Source organism: Crocodylus porosus, unplaced genomic scaffold, assembly GCF_001723895.1.
Source record: "Crocodylus porosus isolate Cpor-Errol unplaced genomic scaffold, CroPor_comp1, whole genome shotgun sequence".
In the NCBI taxonomy this organism is placed as follows: Eukaryota; Metazoa; Chordata; order Crocodylia; family Crocodylidae; genus Crocodylus; species Crocodylus porosus.
Window position 1 is genome coordinate 70,166,403 of NW_017728948.1, and position 22,884 is coordinate 70,189,286.

The following is a 22,884-nucleotide window of genomic DNA, read 5'->3' on the forward strand; positions in this document are numbered from 1 at the left end:
GAGACCATTTCAGGCTGGACATAAGGAAGAATTTCTTTACTGTCCGAGCCCCCAAGGTCTGGAACAGCCTGCCATTGGAGGTGGTTCAAGTACCTACATTGAACACCTTCAAAAGCAAACTGGATGCTTATCTTGCTGGGGCCCTATGACCCCAGCTGACTTCCTGCCCTTTGGGCGGGGGGCTGGACTTGATGATCTTCCAAGGTCCCTTCCAGCTCTAATGTGTATGAAATGTTTGAGCTTTAGTGAAGTCCAATAAATTTTCAATGAATCAACCCCTTTTTCACTAGAAGTAGATAGCATTCTTTATAAGAAAAACAAATAAAATGTTTAAAATAAAAGTTGAAAAATACAAGCATCATAATTCCATCAGCATCTGAAACTCATAAACATAAAACAAAGCATTCTCCTATGTATACAAGAGATAAAAATATCTATGTATGGAAGTGAAGATACCAATTAACCAAGGTCAGACAAAAACAGCACTAATGCATTTCTTTTGACATGCTTGAAAGCTGGCCCTTGTTAAAAAAAACAACTAAAAAACAAAACCACACACACAGCAGCTCAAAACACATAAAACTGACAGTAGCACATTTAACAGTCATTTAAAATGAAACATACTCTTGTTCCTTTTCCATCTCTTCAAAAGCTTGGTTTTCTCTGCAAATCTCTTTTTCTGATTGCTATGTCAGTCCAGTCTCTTGGTTTTGCTGAGCAGTTACAGTACTTTTACACTTTTCTATAGCAAGGGTTGAATCAGAATGGCTTTAAAAATCTAAGATTCCAGTTTGCCAAGGTACATCTAAAAAACTGAAAGCAGTAAAGACAGCATGCATTCATGTGCGCAGAAAATTCAGGCACATTAAACTGCACCTGGGCACACATCTGATCTTGCACCTGTCAGGAGCAAATCTGCTCCCCACAGGAGAAGTTCAGTTCAGGACTGCTCCTGCCCTGCTCCATGCTCCCCCAAGTGCCAGCCCTGGGCTGGAAGGTGTCATGGGGGTAGCTGTCCAGCTCTATGTGGCTGGGAGGGAGCTACCCTGGAGCTAGTTCCCCCGCCTCCCCCAGAGATTGGGGCTTAGCCAATTAGCAGTTGTGGCCGCGTGCTGCCTGGGCTGATCAGGAGTAAATTGCTCCCTGTCAAGGTCTACACATACGCTTCAACGCATTAGTTAATGTACCATTTTTCTAGTACCTATATACTGGTACTAGCTAACAGCACAGTAGGCTAATTTAATGTGCAGTAATTGACAGTCACATGTAGATAGTGACCCTTTATGGTGCATTAGATTAGTCCAGGATTTTTGAACTGGGGGTACTTGTACCACTGGGGGTACTTTGGAGGGTGTCAGAGGTTACACGGCAGTGATGCTGAGACACCGTTGACATTTCCAGTTTCACTGCCACGCTGGCTCCCCCTGCTCATGAATTCGCCACCGGGGATTCCCTGCCTCTCGACCAGCCACCAGGGATACCCCGACCAAAAAAGCCTCTCGATTAATCTAATGTGCAATAAAGCATCTTGTGTAGATGCACCCAGTATGTGTACAGTAAATGCAAACATAATACTACTACTTCCTCTCTCCTACACTTTGTTGGAATCATTAACAATGATACCATTAAAACGGTTACCTCTTTTGACTCGGTCAATCTCGTATTGTGCATTTGCTTAGTGAACTAGGGCTCTCAGCACAATTAAAAAAAATAGAGTAGTGACAAAATCTTACTGCAGAAGGGCCTTCCTCAAATGAATTATTGGATGAATGGCCTTAAAAATCATGGTTCAAATTATGATACCTGGCAGAGGGAGCCAACTGATTTTAATACTGACTGCTTGAGCCAAAGGGGCTTTAACAATAGGCCCTTCTCCTAGGATTAGCAGGAATAGGCAAGTGTTCTCTTTTGTCATGGACACCTGATGCTATCAAAGAGGAGTCCAGTCAGAAAGGGCCACACTGCTGTCAATTTTATCATGAATTATTTAACACTGGTATGTTTTCTTAAAACCACGTCTTCCTGGATCACAAGGTTTCACAAATGCACATTTCATTTATGAAGGCTAGGAACTTTGTTATTGTGGAAACATAAGTAATTATATAATAAAGGCACACAAACCCAAAGAAACAATAATAAAAAGAAACCTGCCAGCCAGTGTGTATTTATTAATTACTCCTATGACTTTTTGATGTCTGATTCATTATTTTTGAACACTTGTGACTCAACTGTTGTCTGTCCCATCTCCCAGCATGAACCTGGACTTAGGCTCCATGGGTTCCATCACCGTGATTCTCAAAAACACCCAATTAGTTTGAGGTCTCAAGTTGTTATAATACTAAATATTACTTTAATCCAAGAGCAAGTTAGGGACATTGCACTAAATGCAATAGATATAACTGCTGCCCTGATGTGCACACAAACTATGTTTCACCCTTGATACAATGAAGAATGGAGTTAACAAGGCAAATGAGAGCGGTAAAGTGAAGAAAAAAGTCAAATATCAATATTATGCTGTGATCAATAAAGCACATTACACAACAAAGACTTTTTATTCCCTTATTTTATGCAGGTACACACAAACTTATTTGGCTAGTTTTTTGTGAGTCTTGCACAAGAATGCAGTCTTCAGAAGGGACTGACATGGGGAAAAAAACCTGGAATAGATTGCTTTTGTATAGCCTTGCTATTTTTTTTTTTTTTTTTTCCTCATCTGTTGTTTCAGTCACTTCCAATACCCTAGCTAGAATGAAGGGGATGTTTATCTATAGAGTTCTGCACACAAAAGTGAAAGATCAATGCCTGTGGCCTGATCAATGGGAGATACAAGTACCCAGAACTTCTTAAATCAGATCTTTGACATTTCTAAAGACTCATCTGTTTGTAGTATGGGAGCTGAGCTCCTCCCCTACATTCTACTGCTGCAATACTTAACTGATTTTGCTGGTTGAATGCACCCATTCAAAAATAGCAATTTACTTAGATCACTTTAAAACTTTGCATATTTTTAAAGGGAAACATGCGGACCATTCCCAGATGTAAGTGTTTATAAGAACAGGGGCTTGGTGGACCAGTACTTTGGCATTTTAACATGAACAGAATTAGTTCCCTTCCCACAACATCATGGCCTACAATGGAAAAATACAACTATTTCAGATGGCAGCTAAGCACTCAGATCTGGCCAACCTCTGGTCTCACTGAAAATAATTAGTTTTTTTACAACGAAATTCAAGGAGAAGAGTTAAATTCTAACTCAAGGTATAGGTTGTAGCCATGTTGGTTTAAGAACATAGGCAGACAAGGTTCTTTGAGTAAATCCCATATCTTTTATTAGACTAACTCAAATAGTTAGAAAAATACTTTGCAAGCTTTTGGGTACAAATCCCCTTTGTCAGGCTGACAAAGTGCCTGCAGCTCGTCTGTGCTCTTCCTGGATGGAATAGTAAGGAAGCCAGAAGCCTGTATGTTTGCAAGAAAGCCAGTCAGTGAAAATGTAAACTGAGGTAGTCAATGGGTGAGAGATAGGTAGGTGTGTACGTGTGTGTGTGTGTGGCGGGGCGGGGAATGAATACAACTGGTAAATAGTAGACAGGTTAGTTTTCTTAAATAACTTCAGCATGATATCACAATTGTATAGACTTCTCTGGTCAACAGTATCAGTAAATAATAGCTTACTAGACCATGGAGTATTGTAAAGTTTCTTTTCCAATGCTTGCATGTTTGTATTAATAGATTTTTTTCAGATGCTTGATGGGTATGACCTCACGTAACAATAAATATTCAAGATTTTTATCTTTCTGGCTTTTAAGAACTGAAAGCCCATGGAGACAAGAACCTGGAGAAACATTTAAAACAGAGGTTCTCCCTAGCTATACACTTCAGTAACCTACAATATTATTTATTGAAGTGTATGCTAAATTACAAAAGGTGAACAGGTGCCTAAAAAAAGGCAGCATCTGGTTTCCATCTGTCCTCATGGAACCAAGAAAAATACTTTTAAGTGAAAAATAAAATATTGGATGTAAAAGAGTAAGATTTTGGGGAAGAATGACACATACCACAAAGGACATTTTCATAATGATGAAATTAATTTCCTAAAATAAGAAGATAAGAAACTGCACTGAAAGTTGCACAAAAGCCAGTTAAGTCTGTGCACAAAAATAAAAAGGTAAATATGAGAAAAAAAATCAGCAAAAGACAACTAAAGGACATTATAAACTTTAAAGAAGAACTTTGAACTAATGCTGTCCTTGGAAAATGATGAAACTCCTTTGAAGAACTAATAGTAGATACCTGAGAAAACTTTTAAATATATGTAGATGTTAGACTCACTATGGTGCACATCTGGAAAATACTAATATATACAGATGTTCTTAAGAAGTCTCCAAGCAAGGTGCCCCTTTTAAAAATGTGGTCGTTGTAAGTCTTTCCTTCCAAAGAGAATTAACAATTACATATTTAAACACTATACTGCACTGTTTAATTTAGGGAAAAAGTCCCCCCTTGAATATATCGCCTTCTAATTTTTTTCTGAAGTTGAAAAAACTTCATATGCAGTCAGTTTTCATAGTCAGGCAGCTTTCATTTATTTAATGTAGATTCATTTTATTTGAAGACTTAACAGCATGTCAATAAGCTTTTTCATTTTGGACTGTATGCAGTGCACACATCCTATTAGGTCCAATATCACTGTCAGTCTCACAGATCTCATAAACCTTGATAACATGTCAGAATCTTGCACTGAGATCAAACAAATCATGTTCTTTAGGGACATCAGTGGTCTTTCTATGGGCAAAGGCTTTGTGTAGTGCATCATGAGTGCTACCAAATACAACTAACAAATTAAACTGCATTAATAATTTCACATATATTATCCTGATTATAACTCAGCTATCTAACTGAATAAGAAATGATGGCCTCTCTCCTCATCTTTAACTGCATCATAAAACTACACCAATATATGTCAACTATACCACAACTCAAAGTACCTTTGTAATTAAGAGAAAAAAAAAAAAGCAGAAGCACTATGTTTTCAGTACCATATTAACCACCCCCCCCAGTATCTTCTAATTCCTTAAGTTCCACCCTTTCCCGGTTTATTATGGTCTCTCCACCACCATGCATCCTTTTCTGTACAATACAAGGATACCTTGACAGATATTAAAAAAAAACAAAACAGGGAACCGCTATCTGTGAAATTCCCTCTTCTGTGCAAGCCACATCCCCTCTTATTCAGCTGTATGAATGGGTAGTCTAGCAGTGTATTTGAAAGTCAAACATTTTGGCATTGTATTAATACATAACAAAGAGCAAAAATAAAAACAAGTAGAAAAACAACACAGAAGAAAGTTGCTTATAATAAATCTCAGATTTTCCTACATATTTTAAATATCACATTGTTTTAAAACATTCTTTATCCTGAGCTAACATCATACCTTAGCATCTCCCCCATTACTTCAGTCTTTTGGGGAAAATAATCCCTTAAAAAATAGAAGTCTTTTTATAAAGCTCATCTGACTGCCTTAATTTCTCCTGAGAGGAATGCCTCCTACAAGCAGCTAGTATCTGTAGTTATTATGAATCAAACCAATCTTTAAAACATACACACAGAGATGGCTCTCCACCTTTCCCCCTTTGCTTTAAAAAAAAAAAATCAAAGCAATTCTGTTACTGAACAACCAAAGCTCTGATGTATTCATAGCTAAGGGATCTAGGAGAGAGTTGCCTAATACTTCTTTCTTATGGGATTGGGAAAGGATTGGAAAAAGCTGGAAAACATGGAACTATGAACTGGCATGACCTCAAGGCAGGATATCAGTCCCCCTCACATAGTGAAAAGATGCTGGGACTGGAATGAGAGGATTGTTTCTTTGATCTGCAGCAGGCTAATCCTGAGATAAATGACACATCCTTCAGTTGTCATGTAGCAGACTCCAATGAGTCAGATCCTGTATTGGGCTAAAAGGACTTACTCATTTAACATTAGCTCACTTGAAAGAATAATCCCAAATCTTTTAAGTAAGCATACTCATATCTAGAAAGCAGCAAGCCCAGACAGGCCTGTTGTCTGAATGAGACCTGACTATCAATCCCACCATCTTTCCTTTAGTCTTGCCAGCAATTTGTGACGAAGCAGAGGACAATTAAACCATTTCTCTCCAGAACTGCCTGTAGGAAATTCAGTCAAGAGGACTTCAAAAAATGAGTCATTGGGCTTCCTGACTGTTCTTGGGTGATAAAGATGCTATAAGTGATATAACTAAAATCGAAAGGAAAAATGGCAGGTGGAAATCTGGGCTTCTTGTGACTGGCGGACATGTAATCATAAAAATCATAGAAAATTAGCATGGAAGGGACCTCAGGATGTCATCTAGTCCAACCCCCTGCTCAAAGCAGGACCATCCCCAACATCACCCTGGCCAAGGTTTAGCCAGGTCTTAAAAACTTCAAGGAATGGAGACTCCACCACCTCTCTGGGTAACCTCTTCCACTGTTTTACTATCCTCTGAGTGAGACAGTTTTTCCTTGCATCTAACCTAAACTTCCCATGCTGCAACTTGAGACCATTGCTCTTTGTTGTCATCTGCCACCACTGAGAACAGTCTACCTTCATCCTCTTTGGAGCCATCCTTCAGATAATTGAAGGCTGCTATTAAATCCTTCCTCAATCTTCTCTTTCCTGACTAAATAAAGCCCAGTTCCTTCAGCCTCTCCTTGAAAATCATGTGCCACAGTCCCCTAACCATTTTCAGTGCCCTCCACTGGACTCTCTCCAACTTGTCTACATCCTTTCTGTAGTAAAGGGCCCAAAACGGTACTCCAGATGTGGCCTCACCACTGATGAATACCATGGAAAACTTGCTTCCCTCAATCTGCTGGCAGGGCTCCTGTTAATGCAGCCCAGTATGCTGTTAGGCTTCTTTGCAACAAGGGCACCCTGTTGGTTCATATTCAGCTTATTGTCCACGGTAACCCCCAGGTCCTTTTCTGCAGAGCTGCTGTTTAACCAGTCAGTCCACAAACTACACATAATGACCTTATTTCCCCACACGTGCTTTTAACATCTGGTTTGAGGGTTTCCTCAAATAAGATGCATATACACTGAAGATGAGGACTGTGATTTCCATTTGATTTCCAGCCTGCCCTTCCATCCAGGAACAAAGCCAGAAGGTTCTCCTTGTCTTAGGCACCTGAGGGCCAGTGAAAACCAGAAGAAGGCTATCTCCTGCCATCTTCCTGATACAGTAAATTAATGGGATCATCTGGGTAACAGAATTTACCTAAAGCTCAAGGAGAACAGAGAGAACAAAGAGAAATGACAGTCTGGACTGCTGGAAAATGTATAATCCCTGTAAAAGAGTTCCTTCTGTTTTTACAGTCTGTCCTTCCAATAGAAAAAGGATAATCATTTTGATAATTCTGCGTAATTCTTGGAAAGTGGTGCATATTCTGTTACGGTCCCAAGCTTGCTTTCCAGGGAAACAAAATGTTTTCTCCTTCAATTTAAAATAAATCTATAATCCAAATACTCAAAATCAGTGGCTCCCAACCTTGGGTTGCAACCCAAATCAGGGCTGTGGGACTGCCCTTCCCACATGACTGCTGCTGCCCACCCCCATCCCCTGCAATCCTGGCTTGGTCTGTGCTCTGCTGGCACAGCTGGGCATGAGTGAGCCATGGGGGCATGGGCCACGACCTGGATTTAGGGTCACAGCAAAAAAAAAGGTTGGGAGCCACTGCTCAAAATGGTATGTATTAGCTAGGACAAATAAATATATAGTTTTATAGCCTCTGGTGGCATTGACTTTAACCAGTTCTTACCATCTGCCCTAAATATCAACTTCTGAATCAAACATAGCTCAAATCCCATATCAACATTTTATCTCCTGTCATTTCTTTACAACCTACCTTAAATACTCACTTAAAAGAGAAAAATGTAAAAAAGGGTGACACGTTGTACTAGTGCATGGGGTTAACAGCCTTCTTAGTGTAGTTCTTCACTGAAGAAAGCTTTACTTACATATCTGTTACTGTAATGAACACAGCTGTTGTAAGCCACCCATAACAGGCTGGCAGTGTTTGCCTGAAGCAGTATATCCTGTTAACAGACACTGGACAAGCTGAGACAGTCTTCTCTTAAAATTCTGTTTGTGTTAGCAATCATGAATCCACTCATATTTAGGATATCTTATCTAATTCTATTTGGATATTCTATCAACTCTATTCACAAGAAGTCTAGCAGACATGATGATTATGAAGCTAGTAAACATCAATGCTTTCTTAATATAGCTCTTTAATTGTTACTCTTCCCACTGTCAGCAGCCAAAGGGAAGGGGCAAGCTGGGGACTTCATGATCACTGAATCATTGAAACAAGCAACTTGTTTTATTTAGACAAAGAGGTGGAAAAGTTTTTGAAAAAGAAGCCATAGAGTATGAGCTGAGTAGTCTGAAGGGTGGAACCCCAGAAGCATCCAAGCCTGGGATGGGGGAAGGCAAAAAGTTCAGTTTAAATCTCCTCAGCATTACTCTTTAGTATTAACAAAACAGATCTTGAAAAGGGGAAACCAGAGTTAAAAGTCTATCCTACACAGGATGGACTAACAGTGGGTTGGAAAAAGCCTTTCTCTGTTCATAGTAGAGTTGTCTGGGGTACAGTACACAGAGATGCATTTCAGGCTACCAAGAAATTACCTTGCAGTTATGGCCATTAACTGCACATAGGTAACCACATTCACAGGTTATCAGCCAGAAAATAATTGAGATTAAAAATTATTAATTTTGTCGATTTTTTAAAAAAGAAAATAACTTTTACCTTTGCAGAGTCATAGTCAAATTTCCTGTGCAGGCCTTAATCTTGTTTTGTGCTTCCAGATGAGTCATCCCATCTGCACTTATGCCATCAATGGTGAGAACCACGTCGCCTATTCCCACATTTGCTCGAGCTGCCTTGCCACCATCACTTAACTGCACAACATAAAAGCAATGAGTTAATAAGAATTTTCTTTGGGTTACTTTGGTGCTCTTTGAATACAGCAACACAGATTATTGGCACAATTTTGCGCTTATCTGTGTACTCAGTATAGAGTATACATGCACATATCTCTTACATGGATTATTCTGTCCCTCTGTGGTATGTTATTGTATAATTACAGTCTGTCTGGTCAAAGATTTAATAATAAAAGACCTTGTAATTATATTTGTCATGGCCTTTACTTCATCTCTAGATACCTATGTTATAAAGAAAATTGATGAGAGTTTAAAATGTGCTCATTCTTAAAAACAGAATCCAACTTCTGTTTCAGAAGCTAAAAGACCTGCTCATCTACCATTAAAGAAGTGGGAATATAAGTACAAGAGAGGTGAATCACTTCCTTTTGAATTGAAGCTTTTCATCTCTTAAGGTCCAATTCTCTGTCTTTTCTCAGAAGCAGATGAAAAGTTGTATGAAACAGACTTTCTAGTCTAGTTTTAAAATATAAACCATCTTTTTTACCAATATAATTTTATTACAATTGTGCAGGAATGTCCAGGGCTTGAATATGAGTATGGAGTATTTCATCAATAGAGGAACTTTCCCATCCCACTGCCTACTATCACAGTCCTAAATTCAACCTGATAGATATCAGAAGTAAAGGAATTCTCTCTCCCCCACCTCACCACCTCCTTTAAAAAATAATAAGTTTGTTTCTAGTAACCACAGTACATATTCTAGACAGGATAAGAGAGACTTCTTTAAAAGCTTGCCTCTGATCAAACCCACTATGAAAATTCAACTTAATCCCCCTTCAGCCTATTTGGATATAAGAGCTAAGCAGAGCCTGTGTTAGACCAGGTTTTATTAACCCCCCTACAGAACAATAATTTTACCTTTCCATTTGATGCCACTAAATTACAAATCGCCTTCATCCTCTCAAACCGAACTAAAATTAAACAAGCACATTGAAGGATTTACAAATTAATTTACATCAGTGGCTTGCAATATCTGGATCATTTTATACTTGCCTGTAGTTTCCTGAACAGACATGGTACAAATTGCTTTACTTCCAGATGCTAACATATTACAACAAATAAACAAACAAAGAAACAGCCAAAGATCCCCCACCCCAAAAGCCAAAATAACTACCACAACCAACTACATACATTCTTCTGGCATATTGATATAGACAGTTTTCTTAGTACATAAACAAGATTCAATCTTCAAAAAGGAAATGGCACTGTTGTCAGTTCTGGGATTTAGTTTCTTTATCAGGGAGCTGTTGCTAACTGTACAGAATTTATCCAGTGGGAAATCATTGGGCAAAGCCCTAAAATCTGCACCTGCCTGGATAGAAGGGCAAACACATATAAATGTACTTATAAGGAAAATATTTAATGTCATAGAAATACAGAGACAATATGCGATTGTGAATAGGAGGGACGTGAGCTACATATTATTAAGTGGGAAGCCAAGGCAGCTGAGCACTAGTAAGAAATAGTCGATGATTAATTAAACTCTGTATACATCCCACCTATTGACCAGGGATAATTATCATATATCATGGAAGACACTGGAGAGAGGGTGTTTCAATCTCTGGTGACAAGTATTGTTTTTCTGCCAAGCAATGCATGCTTGGCCCTAGGAGCAGGGCCACACACAGTGTTGTACTTTCACCTTTTTTTAAAAAATTATTATTATAATAAAGGATTTTTTTTAAGTCTCTTTTTCCCCACCACATCCCCCCTTCCCCCAAGCTGCCCCTCAGCTGCAGCCACTCTTTGCTTCCCTAATGAACCTATTTAGCATGTTGGACTTGGACTTCAAGATTGTACATTTTCTCTATTCCTCATCAAGTGGGTGAAGGGAGCATAAGCCACCTGGCAAATTTCCTACTGAGGATGGCAACCTTGAAAAGCTACAGAAACCAGTTTGCAAGCATTGGCTTCAACAGTGCCCCTTAACATTCTGCTGTGGAAGACAGTCGCTAGTCCTAAATGTATAACCCCATGAATTATGTTGGGAGTTTCAAATGAGAGGAGTTTCAAATCTCTGGTAATATGCTTATTTTATTACTGACAAATGTTTCATGTGCAGCTTCTGGGAGTGGAGCCACAAACACTTCTGCACTTTTACTTTTCTATTTTTAATATTTTTATAATAGAGGCTTTAAAAAGTCTCTCACACATACACATGCACAATTACACAACATTTCAGAGATGTAAAACATTAGAACAAGGAAATCAGAAACAGTTAACTCTGGAAGTGAGTCAAGACTGACAATTTTCAGGATACTTAGAACTAGAACTATTAAAATATTTAACAGCAGTATAAAATGGGCAATGAAAAGCAGTTATTAAAAAAAATACATAAAAGGACTTTTTCCAAGTATGTTTTAGAATTATTAAATACAGATGAATTGCCATTTGTATAGCACAATATTTGTCATAAGCTATCAGAAAAAGAGCCACAATTCATCACGCAGTTCCTGCACAGATCTAACCTATAATGACATATAAAAATAAAGATGAAATAGACTGATTCTTTTTGCAATGCAGTTTTTGTGATAAATTAAATCCAGTGTCCATAGAACACATACAAGTGGAAATCAAGCTGAAAAAGGCAAAAAAGTATACACAATAACAAGACAGTGAAAGAATGAAAACAGTTAACAGTTCCACTAGCCAAAATACATGTATATGGGAAACATGTTTTTGCTTTGTTTTAAAATAAATGAACCAGAACTTTTTCACCATTAGAAACTCACTCGGGCTTGAAGAATTCACTCTCTGTTCTACCAAGGCAGAAAAAGATTGTAGAGCTGCAAGAATAGTTGCAGAGAGCTTTGTCCAAAATTGTTAAGGACATGGTTCATAAAGAATAAAGACTGGTCTCACAAGTTCAGACACTTTCAAAAACGCTTTTAATGCATCCAACTAGCTAATATTGTCCATGTAGTTTTCATGTCTAATTTGAGGACCAAAAGGAGCTAATTTTCAGAGACTGGAGATCTGGCATTTTCTGGAAATCAGATATGTCAATTCAGGTATTGGTTATTTTTGAAAATTCTGGCCTCTGTAATAGGCATCTGCTCATTGTGTGCAATAAAAGCACTTAAACAGAAAAAGAAGAGAGCCACTACATAAAGATGCTGATGGAAGCGTAATGGTTTCATTAGCTAATATGTAAAAATAAATTATCATAAATATTTACTGTAACAGTAGGACTAATAACTTCAAAAAGTGAGATGGCAAGTTTCCATCTTATGCCTACTGACTCCCTCTGTACAGGTATGGAAGAAAACATAAGGAACTGAAATGACAAGTCGGATTAGCTATGAATCTAACTTCCAAAACACAACAATCTCTGAACCCTTCAGATTAGTCTCAGTACAACATTTACAAAGCAAACTACTTTTCTACCAATTTGACTTTACAGTGATAAAACCTAGATTTCTTTTCCTTTTGTACATCACACTTCATAAAAAAAAAAATATATACCATCCATAAACTGCAGAAAGAATCCAATAAAAAGTTTTCCACTACATAGATTTAGAGTTCCATGTGAACTCTGGAAAACGCTTTTCATCTAGCAGACCTGCAGAGAAATTTCATAATCTATCACCTGCTGAGGCCAATCACTGCTGATGTGAGTCCTCGCCAGCCAGCCTCTCTTTGGCCCTGCAATACCAAATGACTTCATAGCTTACAGTCTCAATTTAGTCTTTGCCATTCAGAGGTGCTCAGACTACTTCAATACACACCAAATCATCCAAATATCAGACTGTATTACACATTGAATTACGAGAGTTAAAAGATTTGGAAAGTCTTTAAATATCTTTACACAAAACCCAAATGTGTGCGCTTTATTCAGCTTTATGTAGTTTACAAACAGCATCTACTTTATTTTGAAAATGAAATAGAAAAGAAAATAGAAATAGAAATTTCCACAGAAATATAAAGTCTTTTCCTGTATGTTTTAATTAGAAGCTTTAAAAAGGTGTCTGCCTTTGTCCTTAGACCAACATGGCTACAACCTACACCCCTTTCATAGCTTCATAGTTGGCAGGGTCAGAAGGGATCTGAGCAGATCATCAACTCTGACCCCCTGCCATGGGTAGGAAAGAGTACTGGGGTCAAACAACCCTGGCAAGGTGATTATCTAGCCTCCTTTTGAATACCCCCAGGGTAGGAGCCAGCACCACTTCTCTTGGAAGTTGGTTCCAGATCCTAGCCGCCCTGACTGTGAAGTAGCGCCTCCTGATATCTAGCCTGAATCTACCCTCAGTGAACTTATGGCCATTATTCCTCGTTACTCCCGGTAGCGCAATAAACCCCAGAGCAGTTTGAGATGGAGTCAGCTGCTCCCGGGCATTGCATCTATACATGTGCACCTAGGACAGCAGCAGTTTGAACCACGGTAGAACAGCCCCAGGCTGGCAGCAGGCTTGGAGAGTCAGCTCTGGGCTCCAGAATCCGAGATAAACACATGTAAAAAGGTGAATGGTGATTGGTTAAAAGGCCTCCAGAAGCTTCCAGGTTTTGGTCGAAGTCCGCCCAGTGACCAAAGAAGTGGAGTCAAGGTCTTAGACATGCACTCATAACAAAAAGACATGTAAATAAGTGAAATACATAGGCAATTCCATGCTAATGAAATAAACAGTAAACAGAGGCGGAGCTTGAGATGGGAAGGAATAAGGGTGGAACAAAGGAGGGTACAAAGGTGGAGTAAATGCAAATGAACCTGAACCAAGGTGTATAAAAGTGGAAGGAACTAATGTTTGGGGCAGCTCTCCGAACATTATTGTTGGAGCTGGCCTGAAGTTGTTTCCATTTTGAATAAAACTGTTGTGAGCAATACGTGCTGGTACCTGCTTTCTGAGCAACTGCAACGCTGCTTCCCTAGTTGTTGGGCATTGCATGGAGTTGGGGTCTAACAAGCTCTTCAAAGTTACTCAGCTCTAAGTAAATGTAAAAAAAAGTTAGTGGATCCTATCCAACCTGGAGACAGAAAGTATAATTCATGGATGATACCTTCTTATGCCATTTTTTAAATTGCTTTCCTGGTGCCCTCTTCTCTTAGCATTTCACAACATATACACTAAAACAGGGGTTTTCAAACTGACTAGTTACAGAACTCTTTCATATAAATTTATTCAGCCACAGAACCCCTACCCCTGGCTCCACATGTCATGTGAACTAAAGCAGAGCCAAGCAACCTGGCCCAGTAATGGCGGCACACTGTCTCCTGCCCTACTCCTTCATAGCCCCCCAATCTCTCTGCAGAACTCCTGATGAGCAGGACACCATTTGAAAGCTGCTGTGCTAAGAATTCTTTTGACCTCTTTACTAGTGGGCAAATTATAAAATCACCCCTGAATTTGTCCTAGTGACTGGTAAATACAAAAGTTCTTTGGTTTGTGTCATTTAACAAAAATGTCACAATTTGGCTCAACACTGTTAGCAAGTCAAGAATGCACACACTGAATCGCCAAATACCATTTGCAAGGTTACACAGGCTTACTATATAACCTTGGAAATTCTTATTCAAACACTTATATGGATTTTACTTCATTTGTGAACTCTAATGAGGCAGCCTAAATTAACATGGCTGCAGGAAAATTAACAGTACCATACATTAAAATGACAGTAAATGTGTGTTGCTCAGGATCCTGGCACACATTCATTAAGGCCACCATGGGTGTGATCTTGGGATCAAGGATCAGGTCACAACTGTGCCCTTTGTACTTGTCAGTGCAGGGAGAGCCTGAGATCAGCTAATTGTCAGCTTCAGCCATGGGAAGTTTAAATCCCATGAGCAGCAGCTCTGGTACGGCTGCTGGGTGCAGGAGGTGGGAGAGGAGGGAAGGATTAAAATCAGAGGCTTCTGGCAGGGATAGCTGAATGGCTTTCCCTGCCAGGGACTTTAAGCCACAGGTGTGCAATTTAAAGTTACTAGTGGGGGAAGTCCTTCAGATCCCCTTGTGCCAAGAAATTAATTGAGGATGATGTTGCCTGATATGGGGAAGTTTGGATGCATGAGTTTAAATTCCTTAGAGTGGGAACCCATTGGTTAAGGTGGAGAACTGCGGCTGCCCTAGAAGCCAGTGTTAACAATCAACTCATTGTTGGGCATCTGCTCTTGGCAGTCATGGTGTGTGGACATGTCATGCATTCAATTTAAGGCTCTATACAAACCAGTCAAATAAATGTTTTATGTGGAACATTTTTATGGTTGGTTTACCATTTTATGGAGTCTTAAAATTGGGTGCAAATTTAATCATGACAAAGATAATGTGCGTCAAGGGTCTGTGGAAAATACTGTACTCTTTGGTGACTGAAAAGTGGGGCTAGACTAACAGAACATTTAACATCCAATGTCCCAATTTAAATTTCAAAGGACACAACAGACTCACTCCAACATGCCAAGGAAACTCTAACCAACATCTGCTGCCACCACAAAGTCTACTTAAGCACATTTATTTTAGATGCAGCACATTTTAGGGAAATGAGCCAATATTAATTTTACAGCTGCACCACAACAGAAGATTCCATTAATATGACCTCTTACAAACAAATAACTTACTGCTGAAAACTAGCTTTATAGAGAAGATCACCCTTGCAAAGTTTATTTTTTATGGTACCGTAAAACTCTCTCTCATGCAGCCAAGCAACCGGGAAACGCATGAACATGATTTTCCAAAATCCCTTACTGGAGGCTGACACACCATAGCATGGCATGTGCCTAATGACATTTACAGTACCCACAGGTGTCACATTTATTTTCTCTTTGGACTGCAAGCAACAGGATTCATGCGAACTCTTTACAAATAGATCTCATACTACTATATTGCTCTCATGCAAAACATAAAATCTCAATGCCAAAAATAACAAATCTTGCATAAGAAAGCACCTCTCTTCCAGATAAATTTAGATGTGCTTTACCAAATTCACTGACCATATACACATCATACCACTCCTATGCAGCAGTGAAATAAGCAACATCTGCTCTAAAACACAGACTGAAACTAAGGAAGGAAATATTACATAACAACCACCTTTTGCCTAAATTGAAATTTAGACATGACACTAAGGACACTAAAAGGACACTAAAAGTTCCATTCCTACAGGGTAAAGTGGGAGTTTTGGTGACCAGACATTGCACTGAAAAGCAACAGCATTTTTTGTAAAATGATCAAGTTAATTTTTTCTGAAAGTTGAAAAAGGGACCTGATTCTGCTCCTTATTAAATCCAGGTTACAGGCTGTAAGTAGATGTTACAGTTTCACCAAAATCAAGTATTTCATCCCTGGATCCTACAGATGTCCATACTCATTGTCATGTTTCAAGTACCTGTAAAGCATGCTGGATGAAATGTGCTAATGCTCTTTTCCAGGGCATCATTCTGTGTATTTCTTTGAGTACTGTGTGCACTTTTGCTCATCTAACTTAACTGCAATACACTCAAGGGACAAGCCTGTCATGCTGTGTGCACTCCCTGGTCAGTTGCTAGCAGAAAAGCAGCAATGCCATCAGCAATCCCACAATTTGAGGATGATCTCTACCACGGCTCATTCATGGGTTTTGAGGTGACTTAAGAGTCCAATCCTTGAGTTACAGATGCTTCCGCAAAAGTTGCAGGTCTTTCCACAAGGAGAAAAGGCCAAAGTCCAGGATTTTCCCACTTTTTCTTCCTCCATTCTCTCTTCTCAGTTTTGAGAGCAAGACGTTTTACTTCAAAACAGGGTGCTGCTTGGTTGAGGTTGTGGCACCATTAGTCAGGTGGCAGCTAACTCCTCCTAGTTCTTGATGTCAGCATCTGTTTTTCTGAGGTATGCCTTCAGTACATCCTTGTAGTATTTCCTCCGGCCACTACAAAATATTAGGCCATTACTAAGGTAGGAGCAGATTACTTGTTTTGGGAGTCTAAAGTCAGGCATCTACACACAATGTCCGGTCCAAAGAAGTTGGTGCTTGCGGATGACCAATTTCATGCTGGTAATGCTTCAGCAAAGATGCTGGCATTTGTGCAGTAATCTTCCCATTAGATGTGGAGGATTTTCTGAAGGCATTGTTGGCGATACCTCCCCAGGCTCTTGAGAGGATGGCAGGTCATTCACATTTCACATCCAGAGAGGAGAGTGGGGAGGACTGTATTGTAGACCTGGATCTTTATTTATCATGTTCTCCAGAAAGAAGCAAAGACATGCTGAAACAATTTCCCAAAGGATGCACTTGCATACCAGATCCTGTGCTGCATTGCTTAAATGTTCACTCTTTGAGAAGTGGCTACCAAGGAAGGGTAAGTGCTCAATTCACTCCAGGGTCTTCCCCTTGATGGTAATTTGGGGAACGAAATCATGGTCCAGAGCAGGCTGATATATTCTTGATATATTCTTGATGTTGACAGAGGGGCCCAAAGTTTGCCAGGGTACTTTGAAAAGATCCAGCACAAATCTGGAGGTTTTCCTCAGTGTGCACAAGGACGTAGTATACTGAAGATCAAGGACGTTTGTTTTGAGTACTTTGGTCTTTAACCCAAAACGTCCCAGGTTGAAGAGCCCTCCAATGTACTCGGCATTCTATATCAATTCCAGAAGGAAGGCAGTCCTTAATGAGGACCAAGATTATCAAATAATGCAGACCAGAGTTGAGGCAATGATACAGCCTTGCTTGACCCTGGTTCAGATGATAAAAGGATCTGCCACATAGAACAGTCACAGTCATCTGGTTGTGGAGAAGGCTCAGGACCTTGATATACTGTTCAGAACATTTGCATCTGGCCAGTACTTTCCACAAGGCTTCATGACTGATGGAATCAAAGGCCTTAGTGAAGTCAGTGAAGGTCATATACAGGTCATGATGTTGTTACCCAAATTTTTCTTGGACCTGCTGGGCAGTAAAATTTATCTCAGGTGCCCCATGGGATGGTCTGAAATCACATGGAGATTCTGGCAGGACTTCCTTGGCAACAGGTTCAGAAGGATGCAGGCAAGGATTTTCCCTGCTGTGATAACTCGATAGCTCCTATGTACAGACTTAAATTTTTTCTTGAAGGTAGTCATGATGTTTGGCATTTCTCAAGTCCCCAGGGATCTCTTTGTTGTTCCAAATTTGTAGAATTCATGGACTCACTACCAGTTTCTCTCCACTAGTCTTGTAAATTTCAGCAAGTCTGTCATCTGTTCCAATAGCTTTGTTGTTCTTTGTTTCCTTGATGGCGTGCCAGGCTTTCTCTACAATAGCACGGTCAGCAGGGATCCCCCTTCGGGGGATGGACTTGATGATGGTATCTGCTACAGCTGACTTGGTTCAGAAGTGCCTCGAAGTGCTCTTTCCATCTAGCTTGAATAGATTCATTGTCTTTCAGGAGCATCAAGCCATCCTGCAATCACAGGAAAGTAGGACCATGGGAAGTTGTGCTGTAAATGGCTTTTCTGGCCTGATTCTCCTTTGAGCTTCGGCTTTAAGGAGCTGATATGTCTCCTCCTTCTGCTGAGATGAGGCATCATCTTGCCAATCAGAATGAGGCCTTCTCTTCCAGGCAACAAGGATGTGGATCTCGTCATTGCTCTCATCAAATCAGTCTTGGTGTTGATGGGTGATATAGCCAATGGATTCAGCAGAGGCCATATGAATGCTGTTTAAACCCCTTCCAGAGTTCGTCAATGCTACCTTCATTTGTGGACAGGGCAGACAGTTTTTCATGGAGACACTGTTGGAGATTCTTACTGTCCTTTGAGTTTTGACAATATTTGGTCCTTCATATTGCTTTTGGCTGTTTTTGGTGTTTTGGAGCAAGCCAGGTGTTCATAAATGATCAGACAAGACGTGATATGTCCAGCAGTCATCAGTTCCTCGCATAGCTTTCATAATACAGACATTAATTTGATCATAGGCTCTAACAGTAACATAGCTGTGGAGGTGCCCTTACAGCAATGGTACCTCCACGTGTTCTTTTATTTGTCTATCTGCCTGAAGATGGTGTTCGTGATGACAAGACCATGCACTGAACATTTTTTCAGAAGAAGGATGAAGGTGTCACTCTTGTGCTGCCATAAAAATTTTTAAGGAGGCACAAATTGGAATCAAACATATCTTTGCCTTTTGTTGTGCTTCAAGTGCCAAAAATATTTGTGCAACAATATCTAGTCAGTTTGTTGTACCTTATTCCTCAAGGATGTCTGTTTGCTTATTATGTAATCCCCATAGCCTGGGGCAACTTGTGCTCTTCAGCCACACTGGGTAGACAATTCCAGGGCACACATTTCATGCTGCAAACCAAGGAAACCCATAGTTCCTCTGCAGAAGAATTCCTGGGGCACACATTTGCAAGCACTGCATAGGGCACCCCACTGTGTTCTTTTGCTCTGCAGCATGAAACTCATACCTCAAGAATTCCCCCCGCAGGGAGTCTGGGACCCCAGGTTGGAGCCAGGCGCTTAGGGTTGTTGCCCCCTCAGGGGCAAGCCCTGAAGTCCTGGTAATAGCAGGAGACAGATCCTGTGGAGAATTCTGTACCTGCCAGTCAATCTCGCTGATCATACCTGATGATGCTGCAACAAAAACAATACTTGCTTATAGCCCACAGGAAGAGGAAGAGACCCCAAAACCCTACTTGTGCAAGCTCTCACATCTGTACTTAAATTTATTTTATTAAAATTAATGGGGCTGCTATCAGCTTGCAAGTATTTAAAAACTCCTTGATAGAATCAGGGTCAAAGATAGGTTTCACAAATGGAATGAAAACAGCCACTTGGTGTACTCTTGAATTTAAATATTTTGTTACAAGTCTGAAAAACAGTAAAGAAAATACTTACAAATGGTGATCAATTTAGCAGAACAGGGGCAGTCTCAAAGTACACTGGTCTTTTTAGTGTGTTGCCTCTTAGCTTTCCTTGCAAGTGCCTCACTCAAATTCAACCTTAAAGAAGAGGTTCAAATCTGAAGAAGAGTGAGAAGCAGCAGCCATGCTGGCTTGCCCTAGGGTGGGTTATGGGACAGTAGGCTTTTGCTCAGTATGTTGGTCTTGGGAATTCTTCTGAACCAGTCCCATCCCCTTGCTAGGCAAGGCCCAATAGATGGACTGGATGCATGTTCAGGCTGCCTTGCTTTTGTTATTATTTCACTGCTGGTTGCATTTGCTCTGTCCTGCACTACTTACAGATGAGCGTCACACAACTCAGCCAGCATCACTCATTTGCCCATCAGTCCTGCATGGGACATAGGGAAGCAGAAAAGCTTACAGTTTTTTCACAATGTGTTGATCTAAGAGCTGTTAACCTTTGAAACAAGGCCAAAGCACTTTGACCACTGGCAACTTCAGCATGATGTTTGGAAACTCAGACCAATCTCCTCTTTTTTTACTTCAACTTCATTGCATAATTTTATAATCTAAAAAACAAGCAGAGTATAGCATTACCTCAGGAACTCTGAATTCTGGTGTGGTTGATAAGCTCTACAGACAGTTAAACTTCCATAATGAAATAGAGTTTAATAAGGCTTATAACTGGGGTGAGGAGAGTAATTAGCTCAAAACATACTTCTCTTATTACACATGTATTCCCTCAGATATTCCCAGCTCTACCTATTGCAAGTCAAACATCTATCTACAGTGAAGTGGAGCACCTATTGTTATACCCAACCAAAATATACATGCTGTACATAGTATAAACAGACTATAATAAAGAGACAAAAATGACTGTGTCAGAAGATGAAGTCTGGAATCTGTGGCCACCACAACAACAGGGATGCCTTTTATCCATGTTTAGAAATCACAGAGGAAACAGGTACCCGTAGTTCTGGGGCTCTGAATACTTGACTATTAATTGTATACCAATTCCAATTTTCAAATAAAGTAATTTAGGTACAGAGAAATATATACAGGACAGAACAATATGAAACAAAATGTTAAAATGGTTATGATGTATCAGTTGCTATACATAAGTATTCATATACCCATTCTTACCCCTTATTATGTAAAATCAGAACTAATGCTTGCCACTCAGTAAAATGGGAGTAATGTACACTTCCCACAGAGGAAATGTGGACACATGGACAGTTCCTGCACAGCAGCTACTCTGTAATAAGTCCCTGTCTTTTTTTTTTTTTTTTTTTACTTGTAATTTGTCCATTTCATTATACCACAGACTGCCCAAATAACGGACTTTTGAAAATGGGATTTGGATACTTGTGAAAAATGTTGTCCTTCTCAGCACCAGTGATTAAATTGCTTTCTCAAATGCTAAAATTGTTTGCAGATACTAACTTGGGTTTTTTAATAACTTCCATGAAGCCTCCTTTCAGGAAGTCCCCCTGTGTTCACATACCATAGGCATGCCTCAGAGCCCCATTTATTTTAACTGGAAGCCTTCTCTCAAGGTTTTTTGTTTGGAGAGTCTTAAGTAGTAATCCAGGCTTGTCCCTGGGAGACTGTACATTAGTGGTCAAAATATGACTGCCTCATTCATTTCTTAGAGAGGCAACAAAGAGGAAACAGGATGAAACCAAGCTGAAATTGAAATGGGCCTAATCTTCCTAGAAACGCTTTACTTTCTGAGGTGCATGTAAATGGGTACAATTTCTCTCCCTGTTCCTTTTGCAAAACAACACAAAATTACTTGAACCTCAAATGCACGCCAATACTTGAAGTTGCAGGAGAGTCCACTCCTTACCAACCGACTGGCATAAAAAATACATATTTTTAAAAGCTTATCATTTTTCCATCAAAGTGAACAACAAGTACTGTTGTCACACTAGTGTGCACTTGGCAGACCACGTCTATTCAGCTCCATCTAACTATCAACAGGATTAAGAGAGCACATCATTTGCAAGATCAATATTTTTCTTAGGAGACATGAAACTTTCAACCTAATAGTTTATGAAGTTCTGAATGCAAGTTGTATTACCAAAGTTTTTTCCTCAATATCTTCCATCAGCTGGTACGTGACATCCAGAGTAAAATAAGAATATAAAACAGATGTAGACTAAGTTTGACTAATACCAAAGAAAAAGCATGATATAATTACTTCTCTTTGCTCCCCCAAGTGTCGTTTTATTAAACTAGAAGACTGAGGGAAAGGGAGCATAGGTTGGCTTTCTCCAAGGTCAACATGATTCACTTTTGGTTCTAAACAAGCAAAATTAAAACCGTATATGCAGCAAAGTTATATTTTCTGCTTTTCGCTGAAGATTTTTTTTTTTTTGCCTTTACAACAGTAACAAATCTAGTTCAACTGAATAAATACTGACACAGATTGTTTTGACTCAGTAGCCTAACGTATGCCATCTAAGGCAGGGGTGGGCAAAATACAACCCATGGAGAGGCTTTGTCCAGCTCCTGGTGGATTCCTTGGCCCCACCGGGCCCAGGTGACAGATGGCTGCAACATGCCCTGCTGCCCCCTGGGCATGCACTGGGGCTGGGGTGGCTCCATGGCTGGACTGCCTTTCTAGATAGTGGCAGCTCCTTCCGGCTGTACCACCACTGGCCCTAGGCCACGGTACTGGCAGGTACCTGTGCGAGCAGCCCAGACCCAGCGTGCCCCAACTCTGGACTTATCCAGGCCCAGCAGTAGCCATAGCTGCTGGGCAAAAACTGTTGCTTGGCATGGGGAAAAAGCAGCCCCTCCCCCTCGCCACTGCTGGGCAATTGTTGGCGCAGCTGCCCAGAGCCCATGCTGTGCCGTGCTGGGTTACCCTGCATCACTGCTGCCTGGGCTGCCCTGTAGCTGCTCTATACTGTCAGTGCTACTGTGCTGGGAAGCCCAAAGGTGGTGATAAACATGGCAGAGCTGTAGGGTAGCCTGGTGTGGCATGGGCTCTGGGTGCCTACAGCCAAGAGCTACCCAGCAGCAGAGACGGGAAAGGGCTACTTTTCCCCCACGCCAAGCAAGTTTCTGCCCAGTGCC

The 22,884-nt window shown here is 40.2% G+C and overlaps 1 protein-coding gene across 8 annotated transcripts in view; it reads right to left on the reverse strand.

The window, feature by feature from the left end:
- The window catches only part of PDLIM5 (PDZ and LIM domain 5), a 191,535-nt gene that overhangs the window by 127,438 nt on the left and 41,213 nt on the right, over positions 1–22,884 (reverse strand). For all 8 annotated transcript variants that reach the window (XM_019553012.1, XM_019553011.1, XM_019553010.1 and 5 more), the window contains exon 3: positions 8,815–8,966. In XM_019553012.1, coding sequence (XP_019408557.1) covers positions 8,815–8,966 — 152 coding nt within the window. The remainder of the gene's footprint in view (positions 1–8,814; positions 8,967–22,884) is intronic.